The sequence below is a fragment of the Pygocentrus nattereri genome, chromosome 14 (genome assembly GCF_015220715.1).
Source record: "Pygocentrus nattereri isolate fPygNat1 chromosome 14, fPygNat1.pri, whole genome shotgun sequence".
NCBI lineage: Eukaryota > Metazoa > Chordata > Actinopteri > Characiformes > Serrasalmidae > Pygocentrus > Pygocentrus nattereri.
The window spans coordinates 20,946,583-20,966,624 of NC_051224.1; the positions used below are offsets into that span (position 1 = coordinate 20,946,583).

A 20,042-nucleotide genomic window follows, 5' to 3' on the forward strand; every position below is an offset into this window, starting at 1 on the left:
GAAGAGTAGGGCTAAGTGGTAGGGGCGATTGAAGGGGTTGAAATGGGATTTGGGCCATTGTCAGCGCTACAGTATATGATTAAAAAAATTAACAAATGACAGAAATTGTAGAAGAGGTATTAACACATTTATCAGGGTTACCTGAGAGCTGGGCACCAGTGCCTTCCACCAGTGTCCCCCCTTCACCAGATCCACCTCACTGAGAGGTAGCACCACCTTTCCAATTACGCAGTGCCGTGAGAACTTGTCAAAGTCGACGATGGACAGCAGCAGGGTCCTGCGTTGGGCCTCAAGAAAGGGCAGCTCGAAGGTGAAACGCTCCTCAAACACTGGGTTTTGGGTCTTGCGCTTGACGCCAGTCTGCCGTGAGTTTTTGTGGTCAGGCAGCAGGCTCATCTTGACATAGGGATTAGAGTGTGCCATGTCCTGCCTGGCGCCGTCGCAGGTCAGCGGAGGAGGTAGGTCACGTGCCTCGATGACACGCACGCTCAGGTGGCCGTTGATGAGGTCATACTGAGCGCTGAAGTGCAGCATGCCCAGCTTGTAGCGCAGCAGGATCTCCTCGTCTGTCAGAGACTCTACATCATCCCCACCAGAGTCCACCGAGTACAGCCGTGGCTCCAGCTTGCGGAAGTAGTCGTCTGGCGGGGTATGCGGCTTACGCAGGGGCTGCACCACCTCCTTCCTGGGTCCCATGGCCCAGAATTCGATGGGCTTCATGTCCACCAGAGGGGAGCTGGGCCGTCGGGCTTCCAGAGCTGGAAGGTCAGAAAGGTAGAAGAGAGATTGCACAGCTGTATTGTACAAGAAAAGTGCAAAATACTTTTCAGCACATGTAAGAAACAAACCAAAATAGATATATAGAGATACATTTTACCTCATATTTTATCTTTCAGAATTCACAGTTATGGTCTGGGATAATGAGGCGCAAAGTGCACAGAGGTGACCAACTTTCTGCAGAGTAAATTGCTACAGATCCCCAAACTTCATGTGGCCTTCAGATCAGCTCAAAAACAACGTAGAGAGCTGCATAGAATGGATTTCAATGGCTTAGCAGCTGCATCCAAAACCTTATATCACCAAGCGCAATACAAACCATTGAATGCAGTGGTGTAAAGCGCCGCCACCGGACTCTGGAGCAGTGTAGACGTGTTCTCTGGAGTGATGAATCACGCTTGCAATCCAATGGACGAGTCTGGGTTTGGTGGTTGCCAGGAGAACGGTACTCATCTGACTGCATTGTGCCAAGTGTAAAGTTTGGTGGAGGGGGGAATTTTGCGTGTGGTTGTTTTTCAGGAGTTGGGCTCAGCCCCTTAGTTCCAGTGAAAAGAACTCTTAATGCTTCAGCAGACCAAGAGATTTTGGACAATTTCATGCTCCCAACTTTGTGGGAACAGTTTGGGGACGGCCCCTTCCTGTTCCAACATGACTGCGCGCCAGTGCACAAAGCAAGGTCCATAAAGACATGGATGAGCGAGTTTGGTGTGGAAGAACTTGACTGGCCTGCACAGAGTTCTGACCTCAACCCGATAGAACACCTTTGGGATGAATTAGAGCGGAGACTGCGAGCCAGGCCTTCTCGTCCAACATCAATGTCTGACCTCACAAATGCGCTTCTGGAAGAATGGTCAAGAATTCCACATAAACACACTCCTAACCCTTGTGGAAAGTGATCCCAGAAAAGTCAAAGCTGTTATAGCTGCAAAAGGTGGGCCGACATCATATTAAACCCTATGAATTAAGAATGGGATGTCACTCAAGGTCATATGCGTGTGAAGGCAGATGAGCGAATACTCTTGGCAATATAGTATAAGTGCACAGGTCTCCATGAGTCAGGCAGTAATCAGATTTCTGCTTTACACCCAAACCAACAAACTCACAGAAGATGTGATGTAAACTTTACACAAAACTCAAAGTTCATGCTGTGACTTTTTTTTTTTTAACTTTGCGCCACTTTACCTGAGAAGACAAACATACATCATCTAGAAGATGAAGAATATTTTGTTTCATATTATTGGTTTCAGTTTCTCTCCAAAAAGTGTTTTGCTGCGTCTCGCGGCAACACTGCTCGCTTATTTCTGGTCATCTGTTTTCACACATACGTGGACTGAGAAATCCAAAAGAAATCAGAGTAAGAGTTTACACAGAGAAATCTAATTACTGAGGTAAAATCCAGCCTCTTTATTGGATATCATAATCGGATGTCTATACCTTACTCCAATCTAAGAAATTGCAATATGCTGTTTAGATGACCATTTGAATAATCAGATAACTGCAGAAATCTGATTATGATTGGAATATCGAGTGCATGTAAACACTCTGAGTGTAATTAATTATATAATTACATAGTTGCATTTTCATAGCACAACAAAATTAACATATCTATAGATTTCTTAGGGTTAAAAAATTCTCAAACATATATTCTCAAACATATATTGCTATCTTGCCTGATGTATTAAAGACCTCTTAAAATGTAGCAAAAACATCAAACAAATCAGACATGAAAATGTTGATAAGTGACCTCAGAAACATTTCAACGCCCAAAAAATCAAATCCAAGCGTCCACTGGTACCATTTACAGACAGTGCTGCTGGACTTACAGGACAGTTGGCGGGCGAGGCTGAAGGTGGAGCGGGAGTTTTCTGAGCTGGAGCGACGGCGGCTGGTGCTGGTGCTGCTGTTGTTGCTGCTGCTGCTGCAGTGGTTTTGGTCTGGAGGGGCGTGTTCACGTACCATGAGGTGAGAGTTTGGTTCTTTCTCATCATGGCAGTCATTGATGCTGAGAGAGAGAGAGAGAGAGAGAGAGAGAGAGACAGAGAGAGAGAGAGAGAGAGAGAGAGAGAGTGAGAGAGTGAGAGAGTGAGAGAGAGAGAGAGAGAGAGAGAGAGAGAGAGAGAGAGAGAAAGAGAGAGACAAAGAGAAAGAGAGAGAAAGAGAGAGAGAGGGAGAGAGAGAAAGAGAGAGACAAAGAGAAAGAGAGAGAAAGAGAGAGAGAGAGAGAGAGAAAGAGAGAAAGAGAGAGAAAGAGAGAGAGAGAGAGATAAGCATGACATTATGGACAGCCAGTGATTGTGTTCAACCAAAGCTCTGAGGCTGACATAACATCACACAGCTGCACCTATAAAGTTTATGGATTTCTTCCAGTGACAAAAAGCAGTGACACGACATCAGTGACTTCTAGAACTACATACTAATATGTGTTTTTCAAGACTAAACATCATAAGGGGAATTCCACAGATTTTTCAAAATGTCTGTATAATTAAATCACTATGTTGAAAACAAAGTAATTCAGAATGGTTTGGTGTGAAATGCTCTGTTCTAGAGAAGCCTAATCAAAATCATTCACAGTGGTGGTGATAGGAACCAGATGTCCACCTCTAAAAGCTTCCTCATAGAAGATTATATGAAGTGGTTGCGTAACTGTTATACGATAGTTTTGAGATTCAAACATTTTCTCTACTTCGTTCACAGCAAACAGCTACAGACCATTGTAAAGCAAAATAATAGCAAAGAAAACTTTTATTTCATATTTACCAATTTTTACTATTATCATTATTATTTATAAAAACACAGATGTATGTAGGTGGTTTTCATAATAAATAAAATGGCTATATCTGTGTTGTACACATTGTGACCCCTGTGGCCAAGATTCACGAAAGTGTCTTAAGAAAGAAAATCTTCTTAAATGTGTGTTTTTTTCTTAACTTCATTCTTAAGAGAAAAGGTATGAAAAACTCTTACTCTTCAAAAAACATCTTAAGAATCCCTTATGTTCTTTTTTAAACTACACTATTGAAAGTGGTTAAAACTAAGAAAGCTCCTGGCCCTGATGGTATACCTCAGATGGTATTAAGAGCCTTTGCTTGTGAACTTAGCGATCCCTTATGTGATATTCTTAGTACATCTTTCAGAGAAGGGATTGTGCCTTCACAGTGGAAAGAAGCAAATGTTATTCCGATTCCTAAATCTCAACCCCCAACAGCAAATCAACTGCGACCAATATCACGAACTCCTCAGCTCGGGAAAACAGCTGAAGAGTTTGTTGCAACCTAGGTAAAAAGAGATATAACCCCAAACCTTGACCCTGCAGTTTCTAGCAGACCAGGAAGATCAGCTACTCATGCCTTAGTCAGTATCCTTCACACCTTATATAAAGCCTCTGATATTCCATCGACTACTCCATCGGCACTTTTATCACTACTGACTTTTCAAAAGCATTTCATAATGTGGATTTAACTGTTGCTATGAAACGACTGGTACAGTTAGGGGTCAGGCCTGCTTTAATGCCTTGGCTCTGTAGCTTTGTGTCTGGTCGTTGGCAAAGAGTTCTATACAAGAGTTGCTACTCTGGCAAGAACTTACTGGGGGAGTGGCACAAGGTACATTACTGGGGTCTCTTATTTTCTTAGCCCTCGTAAATGGCGCTTCCATCGATTTTGAAAATTGATGGAAGAATGTGCATGATTTAAACCTTATCCATGTGTATAGAGGTCCCAGTGTATCATCTTGCAAAATTATCAAGGTACTTGGAGTTTTAATTCAGTCAGATTAACAATGGGACAATCACACACATGCCATTGTAAGGAAAGCCATTATCAGACTTCATTTCTTAAGAAGACAAAGAAGAACCGGCGTAGCAATCTCTGATCTATCTTTGATATACACAGGTTATATTCACCCCATTTTAGAGTACGTCTGCCCAGCATAGCATGGAAACCTGACACAGTATCTGTTGAACCAGACCGAGACAGTCCAGAAATGTGCATGCCAAATCATCATCGGCAGGGCTTATTCTACGTATCAAGAAGCCCTTCAAGTTCTCACATTACCAAGGCATAAAGAGAGAAGAGACATATTGTGTAGACGGGTTGCCTTTAGTCTCCTAAGCTCCTTTTTCAGAGACTGGCTACCACCTTCAAGAGCCCAGATATCCGGCTGGAAAACCAGAGACAGTAACAAACTACAAAAATCCAAAAATGAGAACTGATGGATTCCAAAAGTCACCAACAAGAATATTAAATAAAGATTTATAGAATGGATTGCATCTTTATGCATACTTTGTCTTATTTATTTATTTATTTTTCTTTTCTAAATGTGTAAGTGAGCATTGTCAATACTCATGTAATTTAATTTTGCTTTCTGTAAAACTGCAAAATGAGTGTGAAATAAATTCAATTCAATTCAAACTAAATAACAGAGATAACAGTCAATAAATATGTTTATGGTAAAATGCAACAAAGCATACTACAGAAAACTTAAGAATATTTAAGAACTTACATTTTTTTTCAAGAACTGAATTTAAGAACTTTCTCATGAACTTCTCTGTGTTCGTCTTTTGAACCATTGCAAGTTGTTTCTTAAGGAAGCTATTCTGAATCCAAACTCTGGTTCCTATCATCAGTGCTGTAAAGAAATCTGAGTCATATGAAGCATTTCACATCTACTCTGAATGATCTTAACAATTATGCATATGTTTCGCGAAATCAGTGAACTCTCTCTCAAGCTGCCAAATGGTAAATCAATTGTTAATGAAAGTAAACAAAAACCTGTGCTGTTTTGGTTTGAATTGGCATGGCCTGCACCTGATTGCTACAGACTCCCATACCGGAACCTCAGCCCTACCATTCGTAATGACTTCATGTGCGGAAATGTTGTCCACATCATAACATGCCAATGAAACCAAAGAAAAACACATTAAAGTTGACTTCACTCCATGCTGCAGCCCCATCTACCCCTGCTGACGTATATCTGGGAAGAAATGATGGCAAAATAAAAATAAAATGCTTTCCACAAACTTGTGAAGAGCTGAGAATTTGATTGAATGTGTTTACTTGTACCTCACCATGGGCCAGTGCATAAACTCTTGGCAATTGGCTCTCCATCATTGCCCAAACACTGAGTAATAGCTGTTGCAACACAATCTTTTAATTTTAGTGTTTTTTAATACTGGAATATGTTGTCGTCTTTGTGGAGGCCTAATTCTGAGCCATCCCTTAGGGATCATCAAGGGCCCTTGTGTCCATGACTACAGCTCGCAGGGAGATAGTTGTCACGGCAACACAGCAATCTAAAACACATGGCCTTTCGAGGGAGGGAAGAAGCGGAGGGGAGGAAAGCTGCCGGACTCAACGCGCATTCAGACTTAAATGAATGCTGCGTCCCACTTTTCACTAAACACTCCTACAATACGTGTCAGTATGTAGAATGTAGTGTATTCACAAGTGAATTTAGGTAATATCTATAATTTAGGGTCAGTCCAGTTCTTGTGTATAGTGTTAATAGACATTGAGTGTGTCTATATTGAGTATCTTTTCAGGCTAAATTATCTCAAAACTAGCTGATATAGCTAATATTTCCAATTTCAAGATGGCTGTGCACTGATTAGAAGACTATCTAGCTTATTTCTATATATTATTTACTTGTTTAGGTGATTTTATTAGGTAAAATTATCTCACTATATCAGCAGAGAATTTTGCTGGTTTGAAGGATATTTCCCAAAACAGGGACAATTATCTGCCAATGTAGTGAGAATTTTATATAATAAAAAATCACTTAAAATGAGTAAAAATGTCTAGAAAGTTTAAAAATCTACAATTAAGTTCACAGGAATCTCAATAGGAAAAATATTAGATTTATTGACTACATTTAAGATAATTTTACTTGACAAGATACATTTTTTTTGCAGTGCATGTACTCCATTATCCAATCATAATCAGATTTATGCAGGTATCTGATTATTCAAATGGTCATGTAACCAGCATAAACCCTGATTTCTTCGCTCAGAGTAAGTCTAGAGATCCGATTAAGAAATCTGAAGAGAGCTCAGATTTCTCAGTGTAAACTCTTACTCTCATTTCCTTCATATTTCTCAGTCTGCACATGTGCACAGCAGCCAGACATAAGCGAGCAGAGTAGCTGCGAGATGCAGCAAAACACATTTGGGGCGACCCTGAAAGCGAATACATGCTTGACGAAATGAAGGATTTAAAAATGATTCATCTTCTAGATCAGAGGTCACTAATAGGTGGACCCACAGACTGTCCTATGCAAACACTGGACCTACAACGAATAAACTATGGAGAATTATTTCATTTTGACAGGGTGGTCCTATTTTAATCGGCATAACTTTTCTAGTCATTACAGTACTGGTTTAGTGCCCTGGGAGACTCACAGACCAATCGCATGCGTTGTAAGTATCATACATGACGCTACTCAGCCAATCAGATCTGTGCATTACTATGAGCACCAAGACTCGAGTGAGTGACGCACACACAGGGGAGTGACGAGGCGAGAAACAGCAGTCAGAGAAGAAAGTGAGTCAGATTACTCTGCATGTCTTGCAAAGCCGCAGCATGAATTTTGAGTTTTAAATTATGTTTTCGTCATGACTTCTTCTGTGCCTTTACTGGCTGGTTGCAAAGTGGAAATCTGATTACTGCCTGATTCATGTAGACCTGGAGTTTCTCCATTATCTGATTACTCAAGTGTGTATAAATGCGTTGATTGGATTACTGACCAAATCTAATTGCCTGCAGTTATCGGATTATTAAGTCCATGTAAACGCACTCAGTGTCTCATAGTGCAACACGAAGTAAATGGGGTGGAGCTGCTCATAGCTAATTCATGGTAAAATGTAACACGTTTATGAATTATACTGCTTCAAGCAGAACATGTTCATGTTTTCTCACAGCAGTGACGTCTGTGAATTGTGGCAGCAGTTGAACAGACATTTCTTGAGATACACCCTAAGAGCTGCTTTTACATCAAGTATTTTTTTTAATTATACGTTTTTTTGATTACTGACACAGAATTCAGTCATTTATTCTTTTAATCTCCCTCTTCATAGCTGTAATAAAGCACCACTTTAAATCATATAAATAACTCACACTATGAGAGGGTGAGATTTAATACAGTGTTACAACTAAGCCTCCCTCGGTCAACAATGAGAGAAATTCACTCCTCCCATATTAATTCTAACCAGGATTTTTTTTTGTGCATTTATTTCTATACACAGATTCATCAGAGACGTACTATAGGTGTCATGTAGATAAAATATGTTTTGATCATATTTATTTTGATGATGTGTATCTTATGTATTTAGGTTGCAAAGCTTGTTTATTTCAGACAACAAGCCACTGCATTAACGTTAAAAACCCTTAAAATTCCAGATTTATTATATACTAAGGCTGATTATTCAGTAACTACAGGGACTTGCAAACGGGTTGTTAGGTGGTTATAGAAGGGTGTAATAAAACTTGGCCCCGGCCATGTAAGGGATTAAATTAAATGTGCTTTGCATAAACATACCACACTTTCTCAATGAGGGCTAAAAGATTAAGAACTGATGTATTGCAACTCTTAATTTTAATAGCCCAGGGGTTGCAACCCAAATGTTAAGAAGAGCCATTTTATCCTTGCAGCAAAAGTCAATCCAGTTTGGGAGCCACAACATTTATGTACATTTTACCATTTTGGTTGTAAACCTGTGTCAGTATGTACTAATGTGCTAGTATAAGCTAAAAAAGCAGGAAACTCTCTATCAGGAAACTTTTCCACAAAAGTAAAATACACACACACACACACACACACACATACACACACACACATACACACATCTTCTAGCCGCTTCTCCTTCTGGGTCGCGGGGGGGGTGCTGGAGCCTATCCCAGCGGTCATTGGGCGGAAGGCAGGATACACCCTGGACAGGTCGCCAGCCCATTGCAGGGCCAAAAGTAAAATAGTTTTTTTGTAAATGTTTTTTCACAAGGCTGATGTCAACCTCTCATTTGCCAGCTTCTTGGTCAAAGTTTCCCATTCTACTTTAAATGGTATCTGAGGTGCTGGAATGTAACTGCTGCACCATTTAAGGTGTAACGGGAAAATTCGATCAAGAAGCCGTTTTAGTGTTGGACAGTTTCTTGTTGCAGATTAAACGTATCAGGAAACCACCTTCTATCTGTGTTGCTATGGTGACCAGCAGTCTGCGCTGATCTTCAGGGTTAAAGGGTGAATTAGCAGTTCTACGTTAACTCCAGTGTTTAAAAATATTTATTGTTAAACTGTGCTGAACGATCAGCAGAGCTTTATTTTACTGTAAAGGAGGACTATTTTATTTTTAATTAATAATCAAATTAGTGAATTAAATTAAATTAATGAATTTAATTAAATTCTAAATTAAATTTAGAAACCTTAAGTGTGGAACTTTAGCCTAATAACACAGAACTTGTGAAGCACTTACTTAGACCAATCAGAAGCATGATAGACAATGCACATTGCAATATTCTGACATACACAGCGCACTACTTGTGCCACACTTGAAAAAATAGCCATTAAAAATTCTTTACATGCAATGTAAAAGGGAACAGGCATTTTTAAATTATGTCATATTATTCTTACATCTCTAGTATGAGTATACAGTAAATACCCACACAGATAAGCCAAAACATTATGACTACTCACAGATTATCTGCATGTCAAGGTTGAAAGGGGGCACGCAAATGTGGACTGGACCTTGATCTGATGAGTCCTGTTTTCTTTTACGTCAAATGGACAATTAGGTACACATGCCCCGTTTACCTGGGGAAGTGATGCCACCAGGATGCACTGAGAGAAGACAACAAGCTGGTGGAGGGATGCTCTGATTTCTGCTGGGAAACCCTGGGTCTGGCACTCATGTGGACATCAACTTGACACACTCTACCTATCTGTTGTGAAGTCCCTTCAATAGTGGTATTCCCGAATGGCAGTAGTCTCTGTCAGCAGGATAATGCACCCTGCCATCTGCCACCCTGTTCAGGAATAGCTGAGGAGCTATTCCCTAGATCTCAATTTGATCAAGCATCAGTGGGAAGTGCTGGAACAAGACGTCCGATTCATGGCAGATCCACCTCACAACTAACGGGACTTAAAGGATCTTGGTGCCAGTTACTGTACAGCACCTTTAGAGGTCTTGTAGAGTCCAAACCTTGGCAATTCAGAGCTGTTTAGGTGGACATAATGTTTTGGCTCATCAGTGTGTGCTATTAATGTTAAGTATACATCCGAAACTCAGTAAAATTGGTCTTCAGTTAAAATCTAAAATTGGAACACATCCCTTCTAATCCATGTGCAGTTTCTTTAATGAGCTGAAAGACAAGAAGGCAGATTTTGAATGCCATTGTTTGACCTTAATGCTAATATAACTAGTGAGCTGGAGATGGGACAAGAACTCGCCCAGTGGGAAAGAAAATAAAAAATCATGAACAACAACCTCTTACAGCTTCAATAAGGCTTTTGATCACATTGGTGCACAAATGTCTCTTTCCGCTTCAGAATGAGTGCAGTCAGGCTAGTAATTAACACCGGTCCCTAAGGGCCACATCAGTGGACGGTTCCATCCCAGTGACAACAAGTGACTGATGTTTCACCACAGAAGCTGATAATTAGTGATAATCTGAGTTGGCCACAACAATACAAGCTGTGGATGAAAGCACTACTGCACCCTTTGGGCTTCATCTCTGTATGAATTAGATGATGAAAACATACTCATTAATGCTGTAGAGGCACAGCTGGTGCTCATGAACTGTCATTCACTGTACTGTTCATCTAAAAACATTCAATTGCCACCTCCCATTCCACTGCCCATGCCTGACGCCCACGTTTGGCAGCATAAACAATGACACACCCAAAAAACCACAAGGCCGTAGACAGACAAAAGTATCCTGAGTATCCCAAAAGCAACATATCATCATGGTAAAGTGTTTGGCATAAATAATAAAGTGCAAAAAACACCACTAGTGACTCTCTTTTTAGAGGCACTCCAATTAAGAGCTTAACCCCTTAAACTACCAGCTTTTTCTTCAGTCATCAATCTTAAAAGTCATTATTCAGAGGTCTTTGATTTCCAGTCATTTCCAGTTAAACAGCCATTAAGTACAAGTTATTCAGGAGATGTTGATGAGGCGATTAGATATAAGACAATCCATTTGCACAGTTTCCAAAATGAAAAGAAAAAAAATTGGTAAAATATTCAGAGAAATAACTCCTAACAACTGTGCAGCACAAGGCAGACCACCAAAACTGCCCCATCAGGTAAACAGCACTTAAAGCTTTCATCTTTGAGAGAGAGGAGAAAACCAAGTGGCTTCAGATCTGAAAACATCCACAGGTGTTTCTGTCCATCCTTGCACTGCGAGAAGGCGACTCAGCGCTTTGGGTCTGAAAGGATGTGTAGCTGTTCAAAAAGAACCTCAGTGAGAAAAGGAGACGGACACAAACAATGAAGCTGAACAGTGGACTGACCACCCCAGAGTCCAGACCTCAACACCACTGAACGTTGTTTGGGACTATTTGGATCGTGAAAAACTTCAACTTCAAAGACTTAACTTTGGAGGCAGCTCCAAAGTAAAGAGTAAAGAGAGGACACACTAAATACTGGAAAAAAGATGTATTTAGTTGTTCTGATGAAATAACTTGTGCTTTCCATTTTGAGTGGAAATAAATGAAAGACAGTCTCTGTACGCAGTTATGAGAATCAAGAATTAGGCACGATCCCAATTATTTTACCCCTACCCCTTGTTTTTGAGTGTCACCTTGCCTCTTGGAACTGAGTTACAAGGGGTAGTGGTTGAAATCATCCACTATGAAATGGGACCCTCAATTACTTCATTAACAGCTACTAGCGCTGCTCTGTAGGTGACTCTGCCAGTCTGCAGTGACAGCAGATGAGGGTAAAGTTCAGCTCCTCACTGCTGCGTTTGAGTTACATTTAGGGCATCATAAGCCTTCAGCTGGGGTGGTGGTAATTAATAATTATCACCCACTCCTAATTCTTCAGTGATTTGAAGATTCTCATTCAAATTTTCCCATTCCACCTTAAATAGCACAGCAGTTCGAATGTAAGTTCTGTAATTGCTTGTTAGGAAGAGAAGGAGCATAATACATTGAAACGACACTGAACTAAGATAATACAGTGGTTATTATATGTTTTTAACAGAGATAATACTCACACTCCGTTTGGAGTGAGCCTCTGAATAACCTCTGTTTGGAGGGCCGTGCATCCCGAACGCTTCACCCTACTCTTCCATCTCAACAAAAACCGGGAACACACAAAACACAGGGATAAGGCTAAGTGGTAGGGGTGAGGGGTGAAATGGGACTGGGCCTTAAAGTGTAGGAACACATACAGACCCTTGTATGTCTAAATACTAACCACTGGTACAGAGCTGGAAGCACTGCTTCAAGTTTGCCCCTGAGTCTCATTCACACAGCTCTACTACTACAAACACCAGATCAGGTGAACAGAATGAAGGATTTCCCATAAACCATATGAGTGAAAGGAAAAGAAGAGCGCACTTGACCCCAACAAGGGGAGCCTTTTTGTTTTAGAGGCTATTATTTTTTTTAGGATAAGCTAATGTGACAACAGAGATTGATTACAGCTGTGCTGCTATCTAGTCAGTGTATATGTATACTCACTGAGCACTTTATTAGAATCCCCTGTGTTGTGGACTACTTCTTTGAAAGCATGACATTTTTTTGTTACTTTTTTACTGTATTTATTTTTACTGTTGAGATTATTTTTAAAAATTTGCTCAGGGGCCTAAAACTTTTGCACAGTACTAGTATTTTTTGGAAAACCACTCTCAACCTAGCAGTAACACCACAGCCTGTAACTATACACCCATATATGAGACCTATAATGTATGACGTCCTCATAAAGTGTAAGAACAAAGTATCTCGATTCTAATAAAGAAAATGGTGAGAATGCACAATGTATGGTGTTCGGAACGAATGCCCATGAAGTACAGTTAAGCTGAATGAAAAGCTGCGTTTAGTATATTTTATAAGGGTCGGAACTGGATTGCATGGTGACAGCATGGCTGAGGGTTACTCAGTGTTAAACCCATAAATGGCTAGGGTCCACCGGAAGGCCCAAGGTTTGATTTCACACTTCTAAGAATAGCTCTACCGGTTTGCATTGAAGCCCCTGTAGTTACTGAATAAGCCTTATTATGTAATAAGCCTGAGATTTTAAGGAGTAAAAGTACTATTTTATGGCTGTGGGTGGTGTGATATCATTATGAAGCTTAAATAAGTTTTTCCAGGTGAAAAGTTTTTATTTGTACCTTTTCATAACTGAATGCTTTAAAAAAGAACAGTATAATGAAAGTCTGGGGCTGAGGCAGGGTGTGTGGAGTCAGTACATCTTAGAAAATATAATTTCAGTAGATTATGGTACAATTATGTTCCCTGACTAAAGGTACTGAGATGTACCCTTGAGGGAACCACAAGAGGGGAACTGCCCCAGTTTACAGTTTATTTCTGAGAGTGTAATTTCAGGGATTGCGGCTGAAAATTAGCCATATGGCTAAGTGTGGCATGTTTACCAGCATGTGCAATGTCTGTGATGCACATAAACAAACGAATAAATAAAAGACAAAAAAATGAGGCTGGTAAAGGAGCACTCACAGCCACGATGGGGTCTGTGCAGGGAATGGCCCCAAAATCTCCACCTCCTCCTCAGTGGACTGGCAGCAGCTACATTCCCAACACCACTGCAGGCACGATCGGCACGACCAACGACACAGCAGCAAATCTGACAGTCTGGACAGAAGACCCTGCGGAGGAGCAAAGCACAGTTAAGTGCAAACTTCTATATTTGTCTATATTTGTTTTTGCACAATAATAATGCACATTTTTTAAGTCGTGTTCGTGTGCAGGTGTCTGTAGATCACTGAGTCGTGTGTGTGTGTTTTACTAGTTTATGGCCAGAATAATAGAACTCACATTACATTTAGACTTAGTGTCAAATAATGTCAGATGTTGCTTTGAAAAGGAAATGTTTGGGAAAAACTTTATTGAGAACTTTGCCTTTGTGGTGACCGTGGTAGTCCCGCTGCTGATATGGTTTACCCGAGATCATCAGGTACCGTTTCTTATTCACCAGGGTATATTTTGGTTTTTCCATCTGAATTTTTATGACCAAATCGTAAGGCAAATTATTCAGTAACTGCATGAAATAAATGTACATTTTTATTTAATCAATTAAGTCATTCATTTATTTTTAAAAGTTCCCCTCAAAATAACAGAAAATGCGTTTTGATCTACACATATTGCTATATGCTTACAATTTACTGCTGAAAGAAAAACCTGAGACGCTCTTTGTATTAATTTATAAAAATCCTTTTTACAGAGCAGATCACCCGAAGAGACGCCGTCTGTTTATAGTTTTTTCAGTAGAAAAATGAAATATGAGTCCAGCTTCTTTTATTATAAGGGTTTAAAATTACATCACCATCTATTTTACTGGAAAGAAGAGCTACAGCCTCATACGACACACTGTTAGAAATAAAGGTACCATGCAGGTACGTGATTCGCTCATCAAGGTACAAACAATGTTGCCTTAAAGGTACAGCAGTGGTTTTAAGGTCCAATTGGGTACCTTAAATAAGTATTTCCTATTGGAAAAGTAGATAGTTCTATCTTTTTATAAACTAATGTTTTAAAACAGAACCATTTAATGTACCCCTGAGGGTACCACCCCAGTGACAAGAAGGGTACTGCCCCAGTGACAGTTTTTCTGAGAGTGCACCCACCTTTTGAATGTAGCTCATGAAATATGAAAGTTATGAAGAATATGATGAAGAGCATTTTGGAACCACCAGTGGTCTCAAGGAGTTAAAAAGGTTAAAAAATGGTTCTTTAAGGGTTCTTTAGTTAAAAAATGGTTCTGTATAGAACCATGAACACTCTGAGAACACTTTGCATGATTAAAGGGTTCTTTAGTTCATGAAAGTGTTCTTCAGAGAATGTGGAAAATGTGCTGTAGATGGTTCTATATAGAACCTTTTTAAAATGGTTAAAGGGTTCTTCTATTGTTACAAGCTTAACAATAGAACAACTCTTTTGGGTGCTATATGGAACACTTTGCACTTTTCGTTTAGAACCATCTACAGCACATTCTCCATTAGTCTGACATTTTCATGATGCAAAGAACCCTTTAATCATGCAAATGGTTCTCAGAGTGTTCATGGTTCTATACAGAACCATTTTTTACTAAAGAACCCTTAACAAAACATCTTTTCTAAGAGTGTTACAGTAAAAGAACCGTTTTTGGTGCTATATGGAACACTGTTCAAAAGGTTCTACATAGAAGCCTCTATAGCACATTCTCCATCAATCTATAAAACTATCTAATGATGCAAAGTACCCTTCAATCATGCAAAGAGAACCTTTTTTTTTTTACTAAAGAACACTGGAAGAACAATTTTTTATTTATATATTCCTCATTTATCACCTTATTTTATTTATTTCTTTATTTCACAGAGTGATATTGGCGAACTTCACCCAGTGGAACAGCTTCCCTGACATCAGGCTGACACGCTCAGCAGCGTGGGACCACCACGATCACCATACCATAACACTAGCTATCATGGTGGTTATAGTTAAGCTCTTTAACTCCTTGAGACCACCGGTGGTTCCAAAACGCACTTTGTCATATTGTTCATAACTTTCATATTTCATAAGCTACATTCATGGTGGGTGTGGGTGTCGTATGAGGCTGTAACCGTCTTCTTTCCGGTCAAATAGATGGTGATGTCATTTTAAACCCTTATAATAAAAGAAGATGAACTGAAAGTCGACCCATTTTTCCACAAATCTGGGCTATAAACTATAAACAGATGGCATCTCTTCAGTGATCTACTCTGTAAAAACTATTTTTTATAAAATAATAGAAAGAGCGTCTAAGATTTTTGGCTTTCAGTAGTACATTTTAAGCACATAGTAATATGTTTATGATCATAAACACATGTTCTGTTAATCTATCTTTTAATTTAGCTTTTAAAAATTGTAAATAAATAAATATAATAAAAATGAACATTTATTTCATGAAGTTACTGAATAACTTGTCTTACGATTTGATCACGTAAATTCAAATGGACAAACCAAAACATACCCTGGAGAATAAAAGGTTAAAGAACAACTGCAACAAAGTCAATACAAGATTTTTCTGATTAGTTCTGTGTCCAATCAGGCAGGATTGTTAAAGGGAAAAAGCACAAAAAAAAAAAAATCTCCAGACCACACGGCCACTGCTTTTTCATTGTGAAATGCTGTGGTACCTGGCAATAAGCGATATCTACCCCTGCACTAGATTATTACAGATCCATGGCTCCAATGAAAATATGTTTGTTATTCTCTGCTCGTCTGGACTTCGAAGCAGAGAAGAAGCAACAAAGAGTCCCAAACACAGGCAGACAGCAACAGACATTTCTTATGGGCCCAGTATTGAAGTGAATGAGTCATCAGCTTCGCTGCAGCACGGCTCTGTGCACTCGTGGCCCCAAATCTCACACTCTATTTAGCGCCATTGCACTTTGGCTGAACACAGGCGGCTAAACAACCGGCTTATGCGTCTGGGGAGGAAATAAAGAACATCTCAAAAGCGATCGGCGTGTCACAGAGACAGTCACGATGCGGGGAGGTGCTGCAGCCAGCAGGCAGCCTTAGACCGGGGACCTGGCGTGACGCATCTCAGGCAGATGAGGTCATGTTTAAGAGGGAACTTATTTTCCGCATGATTTCGGCTGAGTGATTCCCATCAAGGAGAGGGAGGAGGATGATGAGACATGGATGATTGCGCTCCCAAAAATGCAAAAAAGCCCTCTCCCGCCCCTGGGGTGTCAGATTACGTGCCTCTGTTGCTTCAATAATTAATGACTAAAAACAAGATGCTGATGGAGGGAAAACAGAGCAAACGAGTGTGGAAGAAGTGGCAATGAACGTAAAGATGAAAACTTCACTGCATAAGCCTTCATTTGATGTCTATCCAAGGCCTGTAATTCAGCCTCAGATGTATTACCAAAAATGCGAGGCACCATTTCATATAAGAACATATTTGGGCGGAGGGGGGGGGTGTGCATTATGTGCATTATGGGAGATGCATTACATTATGTGGAGGTGCTTTATAGCAGTGGTCACCAACCCTGCATTCAGAGATCTACTTTCCTGCAGCAGTTCATTCCAAACTGCATCTAATGTGGCAGGACGAAACATTTGGAAGCCTTTTATTATGATAGGTGCAATACTCCTTTGAAAGCTTTAATTCTAGCAGGCAAAACATTTTCCCATTTGACACAGAGACGCTGTGTCCTCCGTGCTAAAGGACACTCAGTTTGGTATCGGTGCACAGTTCAAAAGCCAGTTTTCATGATGGTATAGGGGTGCAAAAAAAATGGCCCAAAATCACTCTGGTTCCATTGACTTACATTAAAAGTAAAGTATGTTTTTTCCTTTTCCTGTAAAGTTAACATTTTGGAGATACAAGGTTTCCTTCTGACATTAATTTGTTAAATGGCATTTCGTTGCCGGCTTTTGGTCCTGTTTGTGGTTGCGTGCTAAGATAGCAGTTGGATCTTTCTGGCACCTTTGGTTGGCGCTGTGAACAGCTCAAGTCTGAGCGGTGTGGTGTTACTCCTTTCCTCTTCATTGGGTAGGCCCTAATCTTATGCTACAGGAGGTGCTTGTGCCTGTGGGCCCACACTTTGGTTGGCTGCTTTGTGGTGAAGGCCAGCTCTGTTATGCTGGATACCACTGAGTGAGGGTTCCTGAGCTACTGAAAACAGTTTCGAGTCATCCTGCTATTTCACCTAATTTTCTTTGTTTATCCTTTTCTATTATTTGTTGGCCTCTTTTGCTCAAGACAGAAAATCCAAAGTTTTAAGGCCTTAAGTGTTGCGTCCCACCTTGAGGTTGTATACCGTCTCTGTACGTCACCAAAGAAAACCAAGTATCTCCATCAATTATTTTTCTACATCAATTTAACACGCCATCCTTGATGTTGGGCAAACATTTGCTGATGAATGGACCAATAGAAATGCTCCAAAATCGCTTTAAACGAACTTACATTGAATGGTGAGAAGTTTTCGCTCCCTCTCCTGCAAAGTTACTAATTTGGAGATACTGTTTTTTCTTTGGACAGCAACTATATAAACTGTGTATTATTTTACTTTTAGTTGTTGGATTTTTAATTAATATTCCTTTTTTCTTTTTCTTCTTTTTTCCGATTGGGCTAGGCCAGGTGGTCAGTGGCTTTGCAGTGGGGGGTTGTAGCTTAGACGAGTCATCATTGCACTGGGTTTTTTGCTGAGTTGTGTAATTGTGATTTCTTTGATTTTCCTTTTTTTGTTTCACTTTGCGTGATTTGATGAGTGTTTGGAGTGACACTTAACTTATGAGGCAGTGGAGCTTTTAATTCTTCCCCGCAGGCAGTCACTTACACTTGAGCCCTAACACTGTGGTCTTAGCTAATTTTGGTTAGTGTGGGCTTTTCCCTTATTTTGAATAAAAAGCATAATTGATTGATTTTATATAAGATTATACCTTTCTAGTTTTATGATTAAGACATACTATGTTGTGGAAATTTTAAGCTTTGAATTAAACCAGATTGTATCTATGTCCTCTGGTTTAAATACATGTGACATGTAGTCCTTTGGAAGGTATATTTGTGTATTGTTAACAAAATAAAATTGATCTTTTATTTTAAGGCCACATCCTCGGTTCTCATTTAAAAAAATCTGTGGCATGAAATTAATTTAGAGAGCATTACCTTAAACTCTTTTGGTCACACAATCATGCTGTTCCACCTTTTTACCTAACACTACTGCATCTGATTCAGCTAATCTAGAACTTTGGAAGAGGTCTGGTAGGTGTGGCAGATTGTGGTTGGAATCAGAGCTATTAAAGTTTTTGTAAATTTCATTAGCTTTTATTTTTATTTACAACCCCCTTTTCAAAAAAGTTGGGACGCTGTATGAAATGTAAGTCTTTCAGTGATGTGATGTAAGGTGAGTCTTTCAGAAGTAAAGATGAGGAGGGGTTCACCACTCTGTGAAAGACTGCACCATCAAATAGTGCTTCTAGAACAATGTTTCTCAACATGAAATAGCAAAGAACTTTTGCTTTTCATCATCTACGGTACATAATATCATTAAAAGATTCAGAGGACCTGAGAAATCTCTGTATGCCAGGGACTAGGCCAAACCAGTACTTGCTGGCTGTGATCTTTGGGCCCTCAGGCAGCATTGCATTAAAAACAGACATGATCCTGTAGCTGAAATCACTGCATGGCCTCAGAAATACTGTTTGCAAAAATAGTTCATTCCATAAATGCAAGTTAAAACTCTAAAACGCAAAGAAGAATCTAGATATAAACAGTACCCAGGAATGCTGCCACCTTCTCTGGGCCCAAGCTCATTTAAAATGGACTGAGGTTGAAAAGTGTCCTGTGGTCCTACGAATCAACATTTCAAATTCTTTTTGGAAATCATTGATGCTGTGTCCTCCAGGCTAAAGACCACTCAGCTTGTTATCAGTGCACAGTTCAAAAGCCTGTATTCATGATGGTATAGGGGCGCATTCGTGCAGATGGCATGGGTGACTGGCTCATCATTCGTTAGTACTTTTACTTTTGTATTTATTTTCTGAAAGCTAATAGTTTGGGGGTCCGCAACCACATAATTAACTTCTTGGATGCCCCGACTGTCTCAAAATCAAATTTCTGGGGGGTCCTTGAAAACAAACATCATAATGTTATGCTGTCTGTATGCTTCATTTTTTTTCACTGCAAGTTTTCGTTTTAGCAGTAGTTTTAGTTGCTACAATAAACCTGTTTGGAATTAGACTCTGCAGGAAGGCCGATCTCCAGGCCAGGGCTGTTGACCACTACTTTAAAGTTACACTCACCAAATAGCTCTTTAAAGATCCACCTATTTACAGTTATTCAGTCATTGCTCCAAAGAACACCTTTTCAGCACCTTTATTTTCAAGAATGCATAATCAAGTAACCAGACTTTAAGCAGTTTTGGATTGTTCCTGTTCGTCCAATCATTACGAAATGTTCACACATCATGAAGGGCAGCTGGTTTTCTGACACAGTGAAAAACAAACAAACAAACAAATAATAATTATACCAACAGTCTTGAAATGACAGCAATACTTCACAGCAAACCACAGCTTAACAAGTGAAAACGTCTTCAGTGTAGTCAATCAATCAAATATTT

General features: G+C 39.8%; 1 protein-coding gene across 2 annotated transcripts in view; it reads right to left on the reverse strand.

The window, feature by feature from the left end:
* The window catches only part of syt17 (synaptotagmin XVII), a 40,134-nt gene that overhangs the window by 13,446 nt on the left and 6,646 nt on the right, over window positions 1–20,042 (reverse strand). For both annotated transcript variants that reach the window (XM_037544532.1, XM_037544533.1), the window contains exons 3-5: window positions 13,450–13,598; window positions 2,601–2,779; window positions 142–758 (exon numbers count right to left, since the gene is read on the reverse strand). In XM_037544532.1, coding sequence (XP_037400429.1) covers window positions 142–758; window positions 2,601–2,779; window positions 13,450–13,598 — 945 coding nt within the window. The remainder of the gene's footprint in view (window positions 1–141; window positions 759–2,600; window positions 2,780–13,449; window positions 13,599–20,042) is intronic.